This window comes from Pseudochaenichthys georgianus, chromosome 18 (genome assembly GCF_902827115.2).
Source record: "Pseudochaenichthys georgianus chromosome 18, fPseGeo1.2, whole genome shotgun sequence".
NCBI lineage: Eukaryota > Metazoa > Chordata > Actinopteri > Perciformes > Channichthyidae > Pseudochaenichthys > Pseudochaenichthys georgianus.
Genome location: NC_047520.1, coordinates 5591381 through 5609805, shown reverse-complemented (window position 1 = coordinate 5609805; position 18425 = coordinate 5591381). Strand labels below are relative to the sequence as shown.

The following is an 18425-nucleotide window of genomic DNA, read 5'->3' as shown; positions in this document are numbered from 1 at the left end:
GTCAACCTTTTTCTCAGTGCTCCGTATGGAAATGTCCCCATTTTCCTAACTTCCCCTCACTTTTCTTTTTTTAAATCACACTTAAAGGTGACATGTCATGCTTTTCCGGTTATCACCCGTCCCTTGTGTGTTATGAACGTTTGTATGCATGTAAACGGTGTGCAGAGTCAAAACCCTCAAAGTACACCATGGAGGGAGTAAAACTCTAACTCAGAAAATACCTCCCCAAAACGGCTCGTTGGAGATACGTCACTGTCCATTTGATTCTTCCGGGGACATCATGATGTCATGTCGTCCCCGGAACGAAATGGACCAATCCGTGGAGCCGTTACGTTACGTCCGCGCAGCCGTTACGTTAAGCCCCCGCTGATTGGTCCAAATTGACCAATCCACGGACTTCCTCACTCACTCAGTGCAGGCAGTTCTGCTGATCTCTCCTCCCTGGCTGCTGCTGATAACAGACAGTTGGGATCGCGGGGAAGTTCTCTCTGCAGACCCATTCTCTCAGCGTTTATCAACATTTTTCTTACTCAATATCAAGCCACACTTATTGTTTTTACTTCGGCTGTGACTTTGTGTGTGCTCAGGGTGAGTTTGGCTGTGTTTCGCTGTGTATCGCTAAACAAGGAAACAACACCTCCACGGAGCTCAGCGCGATTCACAACGTCCCGACTGGTCCCGACCAATCGGAGCACACTGGGCTCACAGGGAGGGGGGGGGGGCAAGAGCTGCAACGAGCCGTTTAGTGGAGAGAGTGAATACACGTACTTTACAGAGATGCTGTTTGAGAAACCAATGTGAGTTTGGAAAATTGCACAGTATAAATATATTCTAGTAGACCTCAACAATGGATTTATGATCAGTGGAAATGGCCATGACATGGGACCTTTAAATGATTAACCTCAAAGTTATATGATACAGTACTGGAGTTATCAGTTGAATCAATTCATTAAACAACTAATTTCAAGTAGTACCAAAAAGGTCATTCTTGAATGTGAAGATGTTCCTGCTTTTTCTTTTTGGATCGTCTTATCTCTTATTCAGAATCAGAATCAGAATACCTGTATTTGTCCCACAGAGGGGAAATGTATGTAGTTACTGTATGTATGTATGTAGCACTTAAAATAGAGACAGAAAGCCTTTTTCAACCTCAGTTTCTGAATATTGGTGAATTTAGAAGTAAATGTAAATAAATGGAAGTAAATGTGGTGTTGAGCCAGGAGAGGGCAGCGAAGATATGGAAACCTGTTGTAAAAGCTGGCATGAAATCAGCACATTTCTCCGGGACACGGGGTGTTTGCAGACAGAGGGGACTGAACTCCGTCTGTCTGATCATTTTCTGTACTTGCCATGCCTCCCTGTGCCGCCCAGTCTGGGTAGGGAGGACTGCCATTCCAGGTCATTTTGGAGTAAAAGACCCAATACCAAAGTTTAAAGAGCTTTCTGTACCAGGGATAAGGAAATATAGAGCTCAACAACAACAACAACAACAACAACAACAACAACAACAACAACAACAACAACAACAACAACAAATAAAGGCAGTTTCTTTGGTTTAACCGCAACAAGGTTTAAAAAATAGGATAGAACATTTAATCTAATGTATTTATTGATTACACTTTTATTTATCACATGACACAAACACAACCGAGCATCCCCCCACATTGGACATATGGCAGATTACAGAATAATGCAACAAAAAAAAGGTGTAAAATCAAAAGTGTGCAGATGCTAGAAATTCGTTTAAAGTACAGACCAAGAATATAATTACATTTGCAAATTAACAAATTCAACAAAAATATAATAAAAGCACATCCACAACAGAGCAGAGTACAGCTTACACTTCTCCAAATAGATGTCCTCACAGTAGTTTAGTGTTTTCACTTCAACCGATAGCGAACAGTCTTCTGGATAAATGCTTAAAATACAAAGTTGAAGTTCTAAACTGCACCTTTTACATTTATAGTTTGCATTCTTTACACATTTAAAATTGTAAATATTGAAGAAAAAATATGTAATGACTTCCATTTAGTAAGCTCAACAAATGTGGGATCTATTTATACCAATATATATTTTTTGCATTTAAAAATGAGTTGAAACGCTCATGTATTTAACACTGTTATTGTCTGCGTTGTCTTTGTTCGCGTTGTCTGCATGGCACTAACTTAACTGAAAAACATATCGACTAAATAAATGTCCACAGGAAAATCAAAAAAGCTCGATAATGAGTTGAATGTGAATGTCTCTAACCAGTCACATGTGGAGCAGCAGTGTGCAGTTCCTCCTGACTGTAAATCACTTTATCGACGTCACTGACCGCGCTGTCTCTCCTCAGATCACCAGCTCCGGGGACAAGGAGGCTGTGACCTTCAAGAAGCTGGTGAAGGGACACGCCTACTCTGTGACCGGTGTGGACGAGGTGAGCGCTTCACAGTCAAATCCACTTCCTCAGCCAAAATGGCAGCATGGTGACTTTTGAGATGACCAAGATCCAAAATGTCAGAACTGTAAAGAGTGAGGAAAAAACGTTCGGACTATTTACTTGTAATTCAATTTATTCTTAGCAAATGTTCTTCCTTATAACACACATTGACTTACTCCTTGAAACACCTTTAAGGATGCTTTTCAAGCAACGTATTAAAAGGATTTAACCATTTATCAGTAGGTCATATATAAGGAAATATTACTTTTGCCGATTTTGACTCTCAAAACTGCTTGATTACAGGAATGCACTGGAGTTTGTTCAGTAAAGTTAACTTTGAAAACTGTATTTTTACTTATAAAATCATAGATTGAAACCCTAAATGTATCATGGGTTCATTGCTCTGCAACATTCCCCTTAGTAACGTGTTTATTTATTTAGTCAATTTATTGAACATGTCAGAAACAAAACATACAACAACAATAATAATATATATATTCTTTTTTTCTCTCACTCAAAATAATAATTATAACAAAGTACAACAAAATAATAATACTAAATAATAAAAATTCTCAAATATTCTCTGTCCTGTTCAACGTTGCATCTCTTATGACATTGTCACATGATAAATGCATCATAGGTCTTTTATAATCAGTATCATTACGTTCCGTAACTGAAGGTAATTAGTTTCAGATGGCGGAGAGGATAGCTCCATTTGTTAGGGTTTGTTAAACTGTGACATTTAATTTCAGAGTTGCCGACAGTAAGACACAGAAAGACGTGTGCAGGGCGTTTGTGATACGCACTCACCCCAGGTGACCTAAGTAGTGACGAAGTGTAAATGTCTTTGTGCCCTCAGGTCGTCTCCAGAGGAAATAAGACCAAGTTGGTTCGCATCAGGAACCCCTGGGGGGAAGTGGAGTGGACCGGAGCGTGGAGCGACAAGTACGAGGATTTTTACACTAACGACATCCAATTTAGCATTTAAATGAAGTGTGAAGGTCTTAAATGTTGGAAGAATGTTTCATGTATTAAATCTCTTATATCTTGATAAATACTAAATTTTGTTGTACTTTTTATAGGCAGTTGAAGAGGATATATCATGGTCATTTTCAGGTTCATACTTAAATTAAGGGTTTCTAATGAAAAACACATTGTTTTTCTAATATACCTGTCTTCGCTCCGAGACGCTCCGTTTCAGTGCCTGTCTCTTTTAAGAGCACCTCCCAAAACATTCTGCTTACTTGGCTTCTCATCTGTCCTCAGGATTTAGAGGAGAAGTCAGACAGAGGGGAGAAATGGTTGGGATTCAATAATATGTATTACAAATACCAAAGGGGGGCTTCTGAATCTGCCCTAATCCCACCAAAATCACACTGGTGTTAGTTTTCCCTCTCAAACAAAAGTGTTTTACTCAAAACATTTTAAAGGAGGGTCTTCTAAATCTGGCAGAGCTGGTGTTATGGCTGCCGACTTTGCACCTGGAACTTTGACCAGGATGTTCCTAATCCCACCAAAATTACACTGGTGGTAGTTATATCATATATATATGTGTTTAGCTTTTTATCTTATTTATTGATGTGTGTTTTGTCTTTTTGTGATATGGACCTTGAGTCTGAAATAAAGATTGGACATATATCCCTGGAGTAAGAAAAGCATTCTACCCAATTTCCCACCTGGCTACCAATATGTCGAATTCACATACTCAAAATGGTGTGAATAACATTTGAAGAAACAACACCACGTTCAGTAACATTTATTTATTTTGCTAAATAATGTTTGGATCGACAGTACCAATGAGGAAAAGTGCTTAGTTATACAATTCATGAACAGTTCTCTTTTAACCTTGTGAAATCCACAGCTCCAGAGAATGGGACAATGTGGATCGCTCCGTCAGAAGTCGGCTACAAAACCGCAGTGAGGACGGTGAATTCTGGTGAGTGCCTATACCATCGGTTTACATGGAAACACACACATTATCAAACTTGAATTCAGGGCCTACAGTTGTGTCTTATTGTTGTTTCACATGTTTCCCTTTGTCGGTTTGATACGTCGATGCAGCAAATAGTATATGTTGAAATGTCAGTGTTTTCGTCTGTGCTGAGACAAGCTCTTGGACTTTGTGATGGAAAAACAACCCTGTCCTAACAGTATGTTTGTGTACTTCTGTCAGGATGTCCTTCAGTGACTTCCTGCGTGAGTTCTCTCGTCTGGAGCTCTGCAACCTGACGGCTGATGCCCTGCAGAGCAGCCAGCCGAAGAAATGGAGCTCGTCTCTGTATCAGGGCGAGTGGAGGAGGGGCAGCACGGCCGGAGGCTGTAGGAACTTCCCAGGTAGGAAGTGTGAGCTAGAAAATGGATGGGAGGAGGAAACCGGAAGTAGAAATAAACGACGAAATGGAAGGATGATATATGATAGAAGATCTGTTTCAAAACACGAGGAATTTAGGTGGATAAAAACAAACAAAAATACTAACAAACGTTTTGCAATCTGACTTTTTCAACTCCTTCTTCCCAGCAACCTTTTGGCTCAACCCTCAGTTCAAGATTACACTGCAGCATCCCGACACTCCCGGCCAATCAGATTGCAGCTTCCTGGTGGGCCTCATGCAGAAGGACCGGAGGAAGAAGAGGCGGGAGGGCAAAGACATGGAGACCATCGGGTTTGCCCTCTACGAGGTAATGTGAAGCCTGACAAGCAGTGCTAAAAACTTTATCGTAAAACCAACAAATGGTCATGTTTTAGTCTTTCCCCTTGGAGAACATTAACATAATGCCTGTTTTTAAAACAAAGGAAGCAGAAAAAAGTTAAACGAAGACACTGTTAAAAGCTATCTTTATAACAGATGTTACAATATCACGTTTCAGGATTCAAACTTGGTTCTTTATTTCAGTTTAGCCAGATAATCTCTATTTTGTAGCTTTTCTCATGTATTTCGTAGTTCGTGAAATCGTCCATCGTAGTAATTATCCCCCTTTCTCCATTCTTTACAGATTCCAAAAGAGGTATGAGTTTCACCTCTTTTCAAAATGTTTTCATCTTTTGATTTTATAGTCTTTATTGAAGGCATACTACTTCCCTCCCCTCTCAGTTTAAGGGCAGCTCAGGCGTCCACTTGAAGCGAGACTTTTTCCTCACCCACGGCTCCAGCGCCCGCTCAGAGCTCTTCGTCAACCTGAGGGAGGTCAGCTCGCGGCTGAGTCTGCCGGCCGGGGAGTACATCATCGTCCCCTCCACCTTCGAGCCGAAAATAGAGGCCGACTTTTGCCTCAGAGTTTTCTCTGAGAAGCCCGCAGACTCCGAGTGAGTGGCTGTGACAGAGTGGGAGGAGGCAGAGAGCATGCTTTGGGCATGATATGAGATTTTGGGGGAGAAAATAAGCAGCCATTCTTTAATTCTACAAGATTATTTCCTAGTCAAGTGTACTGTCAATTGTATTAAGTATTATCTTTAGTAAATGTAATGAATACATATGAAGCTAAAAACCACATAGAACCAGAGAAAGAAACAGCTTTTACAATAGAATGGCTTTGGAGAGCGGAGACCTCCCCCAAGGCCAATGGTGCGTTCAAGTGCTCCTCTGGTGGTCACATTTCTCGAGTTGGAAAGTCTGTTTTCTCTCCGTTATTCTAATTGGCTCCATGCTACACCTTTTCACCAAGTTACAAGAACATTGGGCCAGTTTTTTTTTTTAGTATTCCTGCTGACAAACTGCTGAAAACATCTCCTTAGCAAAGTAAAAAAAAATAGTATCTTAAGATAAGCATCTAAGTAACTCTAAATGTTTCTGCTTTCCACGTCAGGGAGCTTGACGATGAAGTAAAAGCTGAGCTTCCAGCAGAGGTGAGAAGATTTAATAACTTAACATAATTGCTAAAACTGTGTGGAGAGGAACCAAAGTGTACTGAAGTGTTTGTGTTTCAGATCGAGCTGGACGAGAACCAAATCGATGCCAGCTTCAAGAATCTCTTCAGACAGCTGGCAGGGCCGGTAAGAACGCTTTGACAAATGTTTCAGGGTAAAGCTTTTAGTTATATTTCAATGATTTGACTGTCTTTATTTCAACAGGATATGGAGATCAGCCTCAAAGAGCTGCAAACCATATTGAACAGGATCATCGGCAAACGTTAGTAACGGCTGCAATCACAAGCTGGCATCTGATAATATGGAATTATAGTGGGTTATATTTGATATTCTTCTCTCTTTTTGTTTGACTTTCTGATGCAAACAGATAAGGACCTGAAGACAGACGGCTTCACAAAAGAGGCTTGTCGCAGTATGATAAATCTAATGGACGTATCCTTGAAATGGCATCAAAATATCAGCATTAATATAATATGAAAGGTTCAGAAAAAATGCTTCATTAAACAAAGGTACTCCCCAAGTTTAGTCCCACTGTTGGACTTGTGATGGACAGTTGGACAATACACTTTTCTTCCTTGTCACAACTTGGTGTCTTGTTGTTTCATGTACTCCGATAGACTTTCCCTTACAATTGGGTGCTTGTGATTTTAAATAATATGAAGTTTATTTTTTTCTCACACTGGTTGTTCCTTAACTCCTGTGCTCAGACGGACGGCAGTGGGAAGCTCGGCCTGACAGAGTTCCATGTCCTCTGGGAAAAGATTAAGCGATACCTGGTGAGATTGAACCCGGATCAGGCTCAATAGTATTTATTCTGCTTCATGGTACCTGCGTCAGCCTGTTGTTTGTTTTGACAACCGATCAGTCAACCATTTTGTTCTCATGTTCTTCCTGTCGGCATGCCTAAATACTAGTTTTTTTCCATTCTCCATTTTCTGTTTCCCTGCCAGATCATCTTCAGGCAGTTTGACCTGGACAAATCAGGAACCATGAGCTCCTACGAGATGAGGATGGCTCTTGAATCTGCAGGTACTGTTCCTTTTCATTTACATTTAGAACAAATAAGTAGTACCACAAAAGTCAGAAGCGATTTTCACTCTTCTTCACAGGGTTTACGTGTTCCCCTCTGGATCTTCATCTTTTTCTGATGCTTTTGATTATTGTTCTGTGAAACATGGCCTAATTTTTTCTGTTTGGGTTTTCTTCTTTAGGTTTTAAGCTGACCAACCAACTGTTCCAGCTGATCATCCTGCGCTACACGGAGGCCGACATGGCGGTGGACTTTGACAACTTTGTCACCTGTCTGGTCCGACTGGAGACCATGTTCAGTGAGTCCCGTGACTGCACCACCTCAATGCCATTAAAGACACATTTTACCTCAATTTACCACAAAAAGTCAAACCAAGATCAAACAATAGCATTTGTAATTGAACCTCCAAGGTTAACAATGCTACTTTAATTTGAAATAACTTGTAATGCACAAATAACAGTATTAGGTCGCTAATGTTAGCTATCTATGCTATCCACAAACTGACGTTCACGTTAAGTGCCAACTTGCTAACAACATTAGCATAGATAGCTAACGTTAACAAAATACATTTAACGCCTAATTTATTACGATTTTTGGGTCTACGTTACTGTTATTGGTGGCGCTTGTATGGCTCAAACTAATACATACATGCTATTGTAGCTTATTGTTTATTAATGTCCATAATTTAAAAAATAAACAACATACTGTACGTATCTGGGTAAAAAACAAAGCAACGTATAACATAAAAAAGAAATACAAATGCTTGTGTTGCACTTAAAAAAGAGTATAATAGTAAGTTGGTGATAGTAAAATAAGTGTTTTCTCTTTGTTTCTGTCTGCAGAAACCTTTCAGACCATGGACACGGATAGTGATGGTGTGATGTCCCTCAACTTCACGCAGGTACGGTCACACACGTGAACATAAACACCACGCAAACAATGTCTTAGTTTTTCAAGCTTGCGTTGGAAATCTACTCACCATTTCTGTGAATACCTTACAATTAGCATCTCCTAATTTACACGCTCTCTGTGTTCTCTGCAGTGGATTACCCTGACCATGTTTGCCTAGAGACGAGAGGACTCTTCTGTAAATGTTGCACTGCATCCCGCAGCTCCAGGCCCAGTATGTGTGGTTTCAGAAGTGCCTTTTCTCCACCAGTTCTTCCTCTTGCTGTCGTGGCGCTCTGATGCTAAAAGACTGTAAATCAATCTTTACAGTGCCTACATTGGAAATGTGCCAAACCTTTATTTGCCACCTGCTTTGCCAACGGAGGGACACTCAGTTCTTGTAGCCTGACATTCAACATTGCGGGCACACTGACTGCAGACGGGAACATTTTTAACTATTTTTTAACTATACAAACATTTTATTGGAGGCAGAAATAAATATATTGGTTTAATTTCAGTAGGTGGAGAAAAAATATCCCTAATTGTAGTTTGGATAGATTTTTTGTCTACAAATAAAACATAATATAACAATGTATTTTGTTAAAAGTTACACCCTTATCTTTAAAATGTTATATTCCCATTCAAATGTCTGGCTTGGTTATCCACATCAGCTGTTTTAGTAAACCAAATAAAAGATAATCCAAACTCAACTCAAGCCAAGCAGGTTGAAAAGTAACACATTGGTTTTCTGTCCATACAGCCCTGAAACTCAACCAAAATGATTATTTTTGCACTTTTTTTTGTATGTATATTAAATGGGATATTTTTTATCGATTCGTGGTTTCGATTTTAAAAGTGTTTATATCTAAAATGAGCAATCAACAATTACTTAAACATGAATGATTGACACATTATTAGCAAGGGATACTTTAGAGTGGCAGAAGAGGAAATTGAATACCTATAATACAGATTTCTGATTAAATCAATGTATTGAAGTGAAAACAATCCAGTGGCTAGTCCACAAAGAGTTAATGTCCCTGAGGATAATCTGCAAAGGACTCCTCTCAGATTTACATTTTTTAGAAAAACAATTCGAGTTTTCACAATCTTTGTGCCCGATGTGAAGAGCTGCTAAGTGTGCTAGCTTGTTCTCCAGCCAACATATGAATGTGCAGAGTATATATCTCTACTCTGCCTCCGTAGCGATGTCGCCAGCGAGGCACTTTCGTTTACATCTTCTGCTTCACTGGGCCCTGAAGCCAATGTCAGTGTGCTGTATCATAGAGAATGTGTCAAGTTATATTTCTTTAAAAATAATCCTGTTTAGCTTTAAGGCATAATTATGCATGGCACTTTTTACTGACTGTTTTGCAAAATATGACAACAAAATCTTTTATATCATGGTTGGAAATGGATGTTTTAGTGGTTTCAAAAGGGATGTCGGGATTGTTTAATTTTGCCTTTAACGGGAACACGTGAATACTTAGGGTGAGGGTAAACTATTATGCAAGATGCGTGGAGATGTTGTATGCATGCAGTGTGGAATGTCATATATTGTCTGCCTGCCTAGTTTCTGTTTAATGGGAGCAAGTGTTTTATATGAAGGCTTATATTCCAAAATAATATGTCACTTTTGGGGAGAAAGTTAAGTGTTTTAAGTATGGTGGATCCACATGTTAAGTGTTTTTACTATCTTATCAACCAGAGTTGTTTCAAATACCAAAATAGTTTGTTCTGCCAAATATTTCAGTGCTTTTGTAAGTCGAAGAATTTGAAACATTTAATCAAAAAGTGACAACCAAACCCTTACATTTGATTTATACTCCGACAATGCCAGCATTCCTGTCTTCAGTTTTTGCAGCGTAATGCTTATGTACTGTAACATTACCTAACGTTTACACTGGCAACATTCTGGGCCCTTTTGGACCCAATCATGATGCAATACATTGGCTTACTGTGTAGCGTCTCTGTAAAACTTCAATACACACTTTGCAAATAAATGGAATTTTACGAGTCTCTGGTTCGATATCCATTCATTTTTCATATATTAAGTCTGAGTTATGTTATTATATTCGTACACTGAAAAAACTGAATTGTTGACTTTAATGAAATGTTTTATGTCAACAAATTAGGTTAGGCTGTATTAGGTTAGTCGAAAGCAATACTATTAAGTTGAACATAATATTTCTGTTTATATGTTATTGCTTTCAACTAACCTAATACAGTTACGTGAGATTTGTTGACATGAAACACTTAATAAAAGTCAGCGGTTTTCAGTTTATTGTGTGATGTGTTAATCAAAGAAAATACGTTTTCCTCTGCACCCCAAAGAACGACACAAGCAAACTCAATTTAGTAATAAATAGTACCTTTTTTAGTAACAACATTCATATGAAAAAACAAACACCTTAAAATACTGTAAGTCCACTAATGAACACATTTCAACAACATCAAAATAACAGATTTTTGAGCTCATTGTTAAGTTAAATTGCAGACATTTACACAAACTGATCACATATTTTAAGTTAAAACAAATAAGTCTCAAAATGATAAAAATAAACATTTCCTCTGGAGCCGCTCGATAGAGGAATGTAAGACGTCTGTTAAGGCATGAAAACAAAGGCTGTGTGTGTGTTTTGTATTTCTGTTGATATGTAAGTAAGGTTCTCCAAAGGACAATATTATCTTCTTTTGACCTAAGACTAAAAACAGCCTCACTGCTCACTTAAATATTTAACTAAGTTGGATATTTGGCACCTTAGCATTAAATATCAACCACTTTAAGTCCCCTTCAGTCACACTGAAAGGGTCAAATCTAGCGTCTGTCTGGCTCGGCGTCTCTTAGGCGTAGTTGTTGTTGTGCTCGATCTTTGTCACCATGGTGGACACCAGCCGCTCCAGCTGCTCCGCTCGCTGCTTGCCCGCTTGGAGGACATCCTCGTGGTTGGCCTTCTCTTCGCTGTCGTAGTCCATCACCGCCTTGTTGGTGATCAGCGAGAGGGCGAAGACGCGCATGCCGCAGTGACGCGCGACGATCACCTCAGGGGCTGTGCTCATGCCTGGAGAGGACAGATAAGTATAACATGTTTTAACTACATAGAAACTATGCTATGTGATGTCTTGCTTTTATCCACACAAGAAGAAATATTATAGCTAGCTTTACTTTACTAAGCTTTATAGTTTTGATTTCTCCATATCGGAAAAAATAATTTTAAATGGCCACCGTTTCTACAGCTTTAAAAGCACACCAATGCTGCCCATGTACTATAACTATAGACAATTCAGTTTTAGTGGCAACAAATCCATGTAATAATCCATGAAACACTTCTTACCGACAGCATCAGCGCCCAGTTTGTGCAGCATACGGGCTTCGGCGATGGTCTCGAATGAGGGTCCGCCCAACACGCAGTAGACACCCTCCTTCAGGAAGTCTCCGTAGCCGAGTTCCTGTCCCACATCCATGGCCATCTGCTGCAGATCTCTGTCGTAGGCGTCGGACATGCAGGGGAAACGCACTCCAAACCTGCGCGAAGAGGAACAAATGGAAGGTTTAGAATCGGGCAAAGACCAAAGGGTGAAACTGTTGAATGTCTGAAAGACAGTCAGGACTTCCTACCTCTCGTCGTTGAGTCCGGCCAGCGGGTTGTTGCCAGCGAAGCCCGGCATGTTGAGGTGGTCTCTGATGATCATGATGTCTCCAACCTTAAAGTCCTGATTGAGGCCTCCGGCTGCGTTGGTCAGCATCACCGTCTCCACACCGATCAGCTTGAAGATGCGTATGGGCAGCGTGATCTGGAAACACACACATGGATGTTATACAACCGGAAGGGACTTGGGTTTAAAGGATCTTTCAGCATCTTTATAGGTTTCATGGGATTCTTTTCTTCAGCACACACACCTTCTGGATTGGGTAGCCCTCGTACAAGTGGAAGCGCCCCTGCATGCAAACGCATGGCCGCCCCTTCAAGGTGCCGAACACCAGCCGGCCTGCATGTCCGTGCACTGCAGGAAGAAAAGACATTCACTTAGTTTGAACGCCAAATGGGGAACCAATTTGTTTCTGAGGTGTTTGTTGTAGCTGAACTCACCGGTGCTTTGTGGGAAGTTGGGGATGTCCTTGTAGTTGAAGACGACCTGGTCCTTTAACATGTCAGCCAGCCCTCCCATCCCAGAGCCGCACACAATGGCAATCGTGGGCCGCACGTCGGTCTGGGCCAGCAGCCAATCAGCAGTGGCCTTGCAGTCCTCGTAGCTCCAGCTGGATGACACGAAAAGAAACTCTAAGGTCAGTTTGACTGCAAAGACCATCTTTTGTTCCACCGAGCTTGACCTTTTGATTCATTAAGAATCATGTGATGTGATCATTATAATCAGATTACCGGATTTTCTTGGCAGCAAGTCTGATCTGAGAACGGCTACTAATAAGGATGTGTTTGAAGAGATGCACACACACACACATTCCTGCAGTCACAGGCTGTATCACACCTTTCATACAATGAAATGGCGACACACACAATCTTTTTTTGCTTGCTTATTTGATAACTATCGCTGATTCCTTTAATTCTACAGTTTGTGTAATACCTTTCATATGACAAGCTGTTTCTACACAATCCCAAGCATGATTCACAAGACTGTGCTATTAATAAATTACTCTGATACTGATACCACTGATACCACTACCAAATAATATTGATATCATTTTTGGCCTAACGAGTACAAATGTGATAAAAAGTGTAACACTTTATGGACTCCTTCAGGACAAATATTAAGATTTCTTCTTTAAACAGTTGCTGTCCAGAGAGCACGTGTTTGATTTGTTTTGGCCCCGTTCCAAACCGGTATATATTTTTGCAGACAGCCCCATGAAGGGGCCATGTGTTCAGCAGCATTGAAAACAAAATGCTGTAAATTGTACAAAAGTGTACTCACCCTTTGTTTGACTCTGGAAACATTGCAGAAGATTGACAAAGTGTCAGATGAGGGAAGAAACTATTGTAAATGTGCCCTTTTTTAAGCACAGAAAATCAAATTCCAAAGCGGCAAAAACTTAGATTCAGAGCCCTGCTGTTCAGAATGTAAAAAAATATGAAAGACAAAAACGTTTTATAAAAAGTTCTTCTTTTGAGTTTTTGTGGTTCGGAGTCCTGTTGTAGTCTCGAGTTCGTCTAGCTTGTCTGTGGAGAAAAGGCGCAGTAACTGGGTTTATTATAGGCACAGTCCCCCCCCCCCCCCCCCCTCTGCCCCCCCCCACCCTGCTGCCACAAAGTGACGCATGTGAATGCTGCATCCTCATTGGCTGGACACACACACCTTCAAAACAGAGTGTAATTTAGAAGACAACATGTATGGGTCTGTTATTCTCAAAAGCCCTCAATACAGTCCCTCATTGTTCCCAGCATCCTCTACAACCATCGTCAACAGGAAATGATTGCAACATACATTCATCATGATCAATCAGCTTTTTATAGGTACATTCCTATATATAATATGCATTTTCAGCATGACTCCCATTTGTTTTTGAATATCACTTGAGTTATGTGTCCTTGTGATGTTCGTATGAGATGTGTCAACACACTTTTACTTTTAAACTAGTCACCGAGTTTGAGCAACTTAATTAAGTATTGTATGCAACCTATTTTACTTTTCACTGTGAAGTATTGTACTTTAATCTTAGCTACGTTTGTCTGACATTTCAGGTATTTTTGCAGATGGATACATCTGATGCAATGAACAATATAGGATGCAATATTGAAGATTAAAGGAACACTTCACCCACATAGTGTCCACTTTTATATAAATTACTGTTATCTTTAATTATTATAGGAGATTCTTTGTAGGAACTCTTATACAAGTAGTGCATGTAGGTCTAATTTATCCAGTTGCATGCTCACTTCTTCACAATATCCCTAAGCACTTCGGGATTTGTCTTGGCAGATGAGAAGCGCTATATATAGAGATGTCCCGATCCGATCACGTGATCGGGGATCGGAGCCGATCACGTGATTTTCAAAAGATCGGAATCGGGAGGAAAAAAATCGGGGATCGGGATTTTAATTTTTTTTTTTTTATAAAATATTTTTTTTTAATTTAATGTTTCAAAACAAAAATAACCATGTTCACGTCTTAAGGTCATCCTGAGGCCTTAGTTTTGGTTTACAATTACACAACATCATGTATGTGTTGCTTCTTTTGGGCTTGTTTTTATAGACCTGGTTGCTTATTTCTCTGAAATCTGGCAACAGAGTGGGCGCAGTGTCTAATAGTAGCAGCAAGCTAACGAGAGGCTACATTCAGCTGGTGACTCGGGAGTCGGGACAGAGAAAATGTCAGCAGTTTGGAAGTATTATAAAATTGAAAGCGAAGGCAGTGTAACAGCCAGATGCAATGTTTGCAAGGCAGAGGTTTCGCGTGGTGGAAAGAACAGAGCTACGTTCAACACGACCAATCTAAAACGCCACCTGAGAAACAAACACCAACAACAACACGGCGAGTACACAGCGGCCACTCAGGTAACGGCACTGAAACAACCGACACTTTCAGAGACTTTTAAAAGGAAAGAGAAACTGCCCCAGAACAGTGAAAAGGCCAACACAATAACAGCCAAGATAGCTGAATTCATCGCGTTGGATGACCAGCCGTTATCTGTTATCTTTTTTTTCTCTTAATGCATTGCATGAAGATCGGATCGGGAGAAATCGGTATCGGCAGATTGTCAAATCAAATGATCGGAATCGGATCGGGAGCAAAAAAAGGTGATCGGGACATCGCTAGCTATATACATTCAATTTATTATTATAATTTACTTTTTTAAATACTTTGTGAAGCAGGCCTTAGCAAGCGTTTGACTTTTTCTCAGTTTTTCACTCTTCATTCAACGTGGTACAGTATGCGATTTAAAACAGAGTTTCCTTTGAGTAATCGATGTACAAATGGACATTTTGTGGGTAAAGTATTTTTCCTAATACATTTCTTTACATTAAACATCTCAACATGCACGTGTAATAGTGATAAAACTCACTGTATGGGTCTGTTATTCTCAAAAGCCCTCAATACAGTCCCCTCATTGTTCCCAGCATCCTCTACAATCATCGTCAACAGGAAATGATTGCCACACCCATTCAGCAATGATCGATCAGCTTTTTATTATTTTATTAACACTCTCGGTGTACTATGACTCAGGTTTTATTTTGAACATCACGTCTCCGAAGTGTCCTTGAAATATATATAAATATATAGCTTCTGTTCTCACCGTATTTTATGACATATATAACAACACATGCATATTTTCAAACACCTAAATAATTGTCTTTATATTCCACTCCATAGCTTTCAAGAGAATACTTGAACATTGTATAATGGCTTAATTTACTGAAGTAAAAAATCTGTATACTTCTTCCACGACTGCTTTATTTACAAACCCTACTTCAGTACTGACCTGTAGATGTTATGTTACTTCAAATATCACAATATGTCTTTAACGTTTACTTAAACATACAGTACATGCAACTGCAGGGAAAACATCATCTGCATTATGAAGTTTGTTTTTGCAATTGTTCCAGTAAGACTTTTCATTCAAACATCCTGTGTGTGTTGTAAATGAGGAAGGTTATAATCCATTAAGTCATAAGGAAACACGGAATTCTTTTGATCGGATCATTTATTGCCCCACAATGAACTTTCAGGACATTTTATATTTTATAACACACTTAGGTGGATTGCCACTAGGACATAATGTACTGTACTCAATGCGCCGCAATAAATGGGAAACCTGTGTTTATGTTGCTGCAAATCCCAGTGGTCACTGACACAGATTACATAACACACCACCCCCTATTTTTCTTAAATCCATTACCAGAATTGTGTATTTTCCCAGATGAACAAAGGTGAAACATACAGTGAAGGTCAATCATTGTTACGCAAGTTAACATAAACCAATTGTTGTCCTTTGCTTTGGTTGACATTCTTTAGGACTTACAGGTACATACACACGCAAGAGGGTCCATCATGGCTTTTCCCAGCAGCCAAAACAATGGCGAGCCTAGATCACAACATACAGCCTGACGTCTCTGGACCTTGATTTGTTGTTTGGCATTGACATGTCGAACAGCCGTCACTCAATGTGTGTATTATGATTTCTTTCCAAGTACCCCACCTTACTGTTTGGGTTCTCTAAAATGGATATCTCTTGTTGTGTTTAAGGGAAGTTGTTAACTTAGTCTGATAAGGCGTTGGAAGGCGTTGACCCGCCAACTTCTTCACCCCTCGGTTATAGCAAATACGCCACAGCCAATGAATGGGGGCCATCTGACGGCAACACGCGGCCCACATCCACCTGTTTTTACAGCCAAACTGTACCGTCAAAAAACGGTTGACCTAATGTAGATGTTGATGGTAAAGTCCCACAGAAATCTTTCGTGTCAACTTTTCCTTTCTTTCAAAAAGGGTTTTCCATGATATCGCACTTAAACACGTTGGTCAGCAGATCTTGCGGAAACCTACCACTTTGTTCTTGTCATGCATATCGACATGCATTCCACAGCAGTCATATGCCGTGTTTGATGTGATTTGCAAAGCTGACCGGAGATAACGCAATCTGAGATTTCTCACACGGTGAAGTCCTGACCTGATATGATATCTTCCAAGATAAACATTTCACCCCTCTAGAGACATGAACTTCACTTTCAGGATGGACATTTGAAGTGTGTCAACATGTCTGCTCACAGGTCATGACCTTACATTCAGTCTTACAACATTTTAGACCAATCCTCAAGTTGCTCTGGATATTATGGAGAAAGTTCTTATGTGATATCTTGCATAATTTCTCTTTGCCAATACTATTTGGTCATTTGACAGACGGGATTTCAGAACGTGTGACACCATTAATCATGTCACACTTAATTGTTTCTGTAAGGACTGGTCAGCTGCAGAAGTCACATGAGCAAAACATCAATTAGGGGCGGACTCATGGTGTGTGAGGGACAGGGGCCAAACAAATGCATGCTGGCACCCAGGGGGGAAGCCAGACTTCAATAGGTCCATGTTTGGTTTCTGAACAACATGTCAAACCACATCCACACAAATGTACCTGCATGTCTTCTTACCTGCTCTATCAATTGGAAGTTTGAAAATGTAAATTGTGCAGCTATCTTATCCAAAGAGTTCTGCAACGCTTTAGCATTACACCCCTATGTCATTGTCAGAATCATTATTTTATTACCCAGAGATGTTGTCTTTCATGCAGTCTTTCTTTTGAGTTTTATAGACAGTTAATACTTAACTGTTTTTGGATGCTTGACCCTCAGAAGAGCAGTTTGGTCTTTTGGGTGCATGTTGACATGAGATGTAGTTTAAACATGCCCACAACACAGGGCAAAATACAGTTTCCATACCCCTGATTTTAGACTTTGCTCACCAGATTATCAAGCATGTTTGCTTTTTAAATCCAGATAAAACATGAATTAAGCACAGTGTACATTTGAGATTGTGCAAATATACTATTTGACGTTGCATAACATATCTAAAAGAACAATTTGCATGGTCTTTTGTAGAGCTATACAGAATGGATGTCATTGACCGAAGAGCCCGTCACAATAACAAACATTCTCAACTTATCGTAAATACTGATCTAATGGGACAACTCGTGCAATGAAGGTTGACCCAGCAAGGCCTGACATCCCAGTTTTGAAAATCATGAACCAGACAGTTTTTTCCCTCTTTTCTTCATTTTGTAGGTATGCAAATTAGAGATTTCCACACATAAATAAAGACATCTACTACGACATGAAACAGAGTCATTGCTCCCTGTAGGCCTTGGCTGTTTCTGTTGAAATGTTGAAAAGAATACACAATTATGTAACTACCCCTGCACGGCTGAATTCAACAGACATAACCACAATGAGTTATAGTAAACAACACACACATAAACTACATTTTCTACAGTCAACATTCAAAGGTATCTTTTCATTGAAATCCTAACGTTTTTTAATAAACAACACTGAAGAGTCTCTTTAGGGATACAACTCTTCATATAAGACACTTGCCCCTCTCTTACATCATGTTATTCCAGTCAGGAATGTAGACAAGCTTTCACCTCAGCTCTTAAATACTTAGACTTCGGACTGTAAACTGTGACCCTCTCTATCGATGTTTATGCAACAAAGAACATTATTTCTAGCATTATTAACTGAATTCAGCACCTTAATGTGTTGATTGTGAGAAAA

At 39.8% G+C, this 18425-nt stretch overlaps 2 protein-coding genes across 2 annotated transcripts in view; one reads left to right on the top strand and one right to left on the bottom strand.

Moving 5' to 3' along the window:
- capn1 (calpain 1) overlaps positions 1 to 10219 on the top strand; it is a 36622-nt gene extending 26403 nt beyond the window's left edge. Inside the window, exons 7-22 of the mRNA XM_034106264.2 lie at positions 2336 to 2419; positions 3282 to 3367; positions 4284 to 4358; positions 4596 to 4756; positions 4941 to 5101; positions 5417 to 5428; positions 5515 to 5726; positions 6227 to 6266; positions 6348 to 6413; positions 6492 to 6549; positions 6655 to 6719; positions 6995 to 7063; positions 7238 to 7316; positions 7499 to 7615; positions 8160 to 8218; positions 8360 to 10219. Of these exons, the coding sequence (XP_033962155.1) occupies positions 2336 to 2419; positions 3282 to 3367; positions 4284 to 4358; positions 4596 to 4756; positions 4941 to 5101; positions 5417 to 5428; positions 5515 to 5726; positions 6227 to 6266; positions 6348 to 6413; positions 6492 to 6549; positions 6655 to 6719; positions 6995 to 7063; positions 7238 to 7316; positions 7499 to 7615; positions 8160 to 8218; positions 8360 to 8386 (1371 nt within the window). The 3' untranslated portion in view covers positions 8387 to 10219. The remainder of the gene's footprint in view (positions 1 to 2335; positions 2420 to 3281; positions 3368 to 4283; positions 4359 to 4595; positions 4757 to 4940; positions 5102 to 5416; positions 5429 to 5514; positions 5727 to 6226; positions 6267 to 6347; positions 6414 to 6491; positions 6550 to 6654; positions 6720 to 6994; positions 7064 to 7237; positions 7317 to 7498; positions 7616 to 8159; positions 8219 to 8359) is intronic.
- A 337-nt stretch (positions 10220 to 10556) lies between these two features.
- pnp5a (purine nucleoside phosphorylase 5a) lies at positions 10557 to 13378 on the bottom strand. Its single transcript, XM_034106120.2, has 6 exons — positions 13135 to 13378; positions 12294 to 12463; positions 12104 to 12207; positions 11822 to 11997; positions 11538 to 11728; positions 10557 to 11264 (listed from the first exon to the last, which is right to left on the bottom strand). The coding sequence occupies exons 1-6, from the start codon at positions 13155 to 13157 to the stop codon at positions 11047 to 11049; spliced, it is 882 nt and encodes a 293-aa protein (XP_033962011.1). The 5' UTR covers positions 13158 to 13378; the 3' UTR covers positions 10557 to 11046.
- Between the last annotated feature and the right edge of the window lie 5047 nt (positions 13379 to 18425).

What these genes read in the sequence shown, in the direction of transcription:
- pnp5a (XM_034106120.2), bottom strand. Translation starts at nt 13,157, where the DNA reads ATGTTTCCAGAGTCAAACAAAGG. An exon ending in GCCGGACTCAACGACGAGAG is followed by an intron (nt 11,729 to 11,821) that starts GTAGGAAGTCCT and finishes CTCTTCGCGCAG; the next exon opens with GTTTGGAGTGCGTTTCCCCT. An exon ending in ACTGGGCGCTGATGCTGTCG is followed by an intron (nt 11,265 to 11,537) that starts GTAAGAAGTGTT and finishes TGTCCTCTCCAG; the next exon opens with GCATGAGCACAGCCCCTGAG.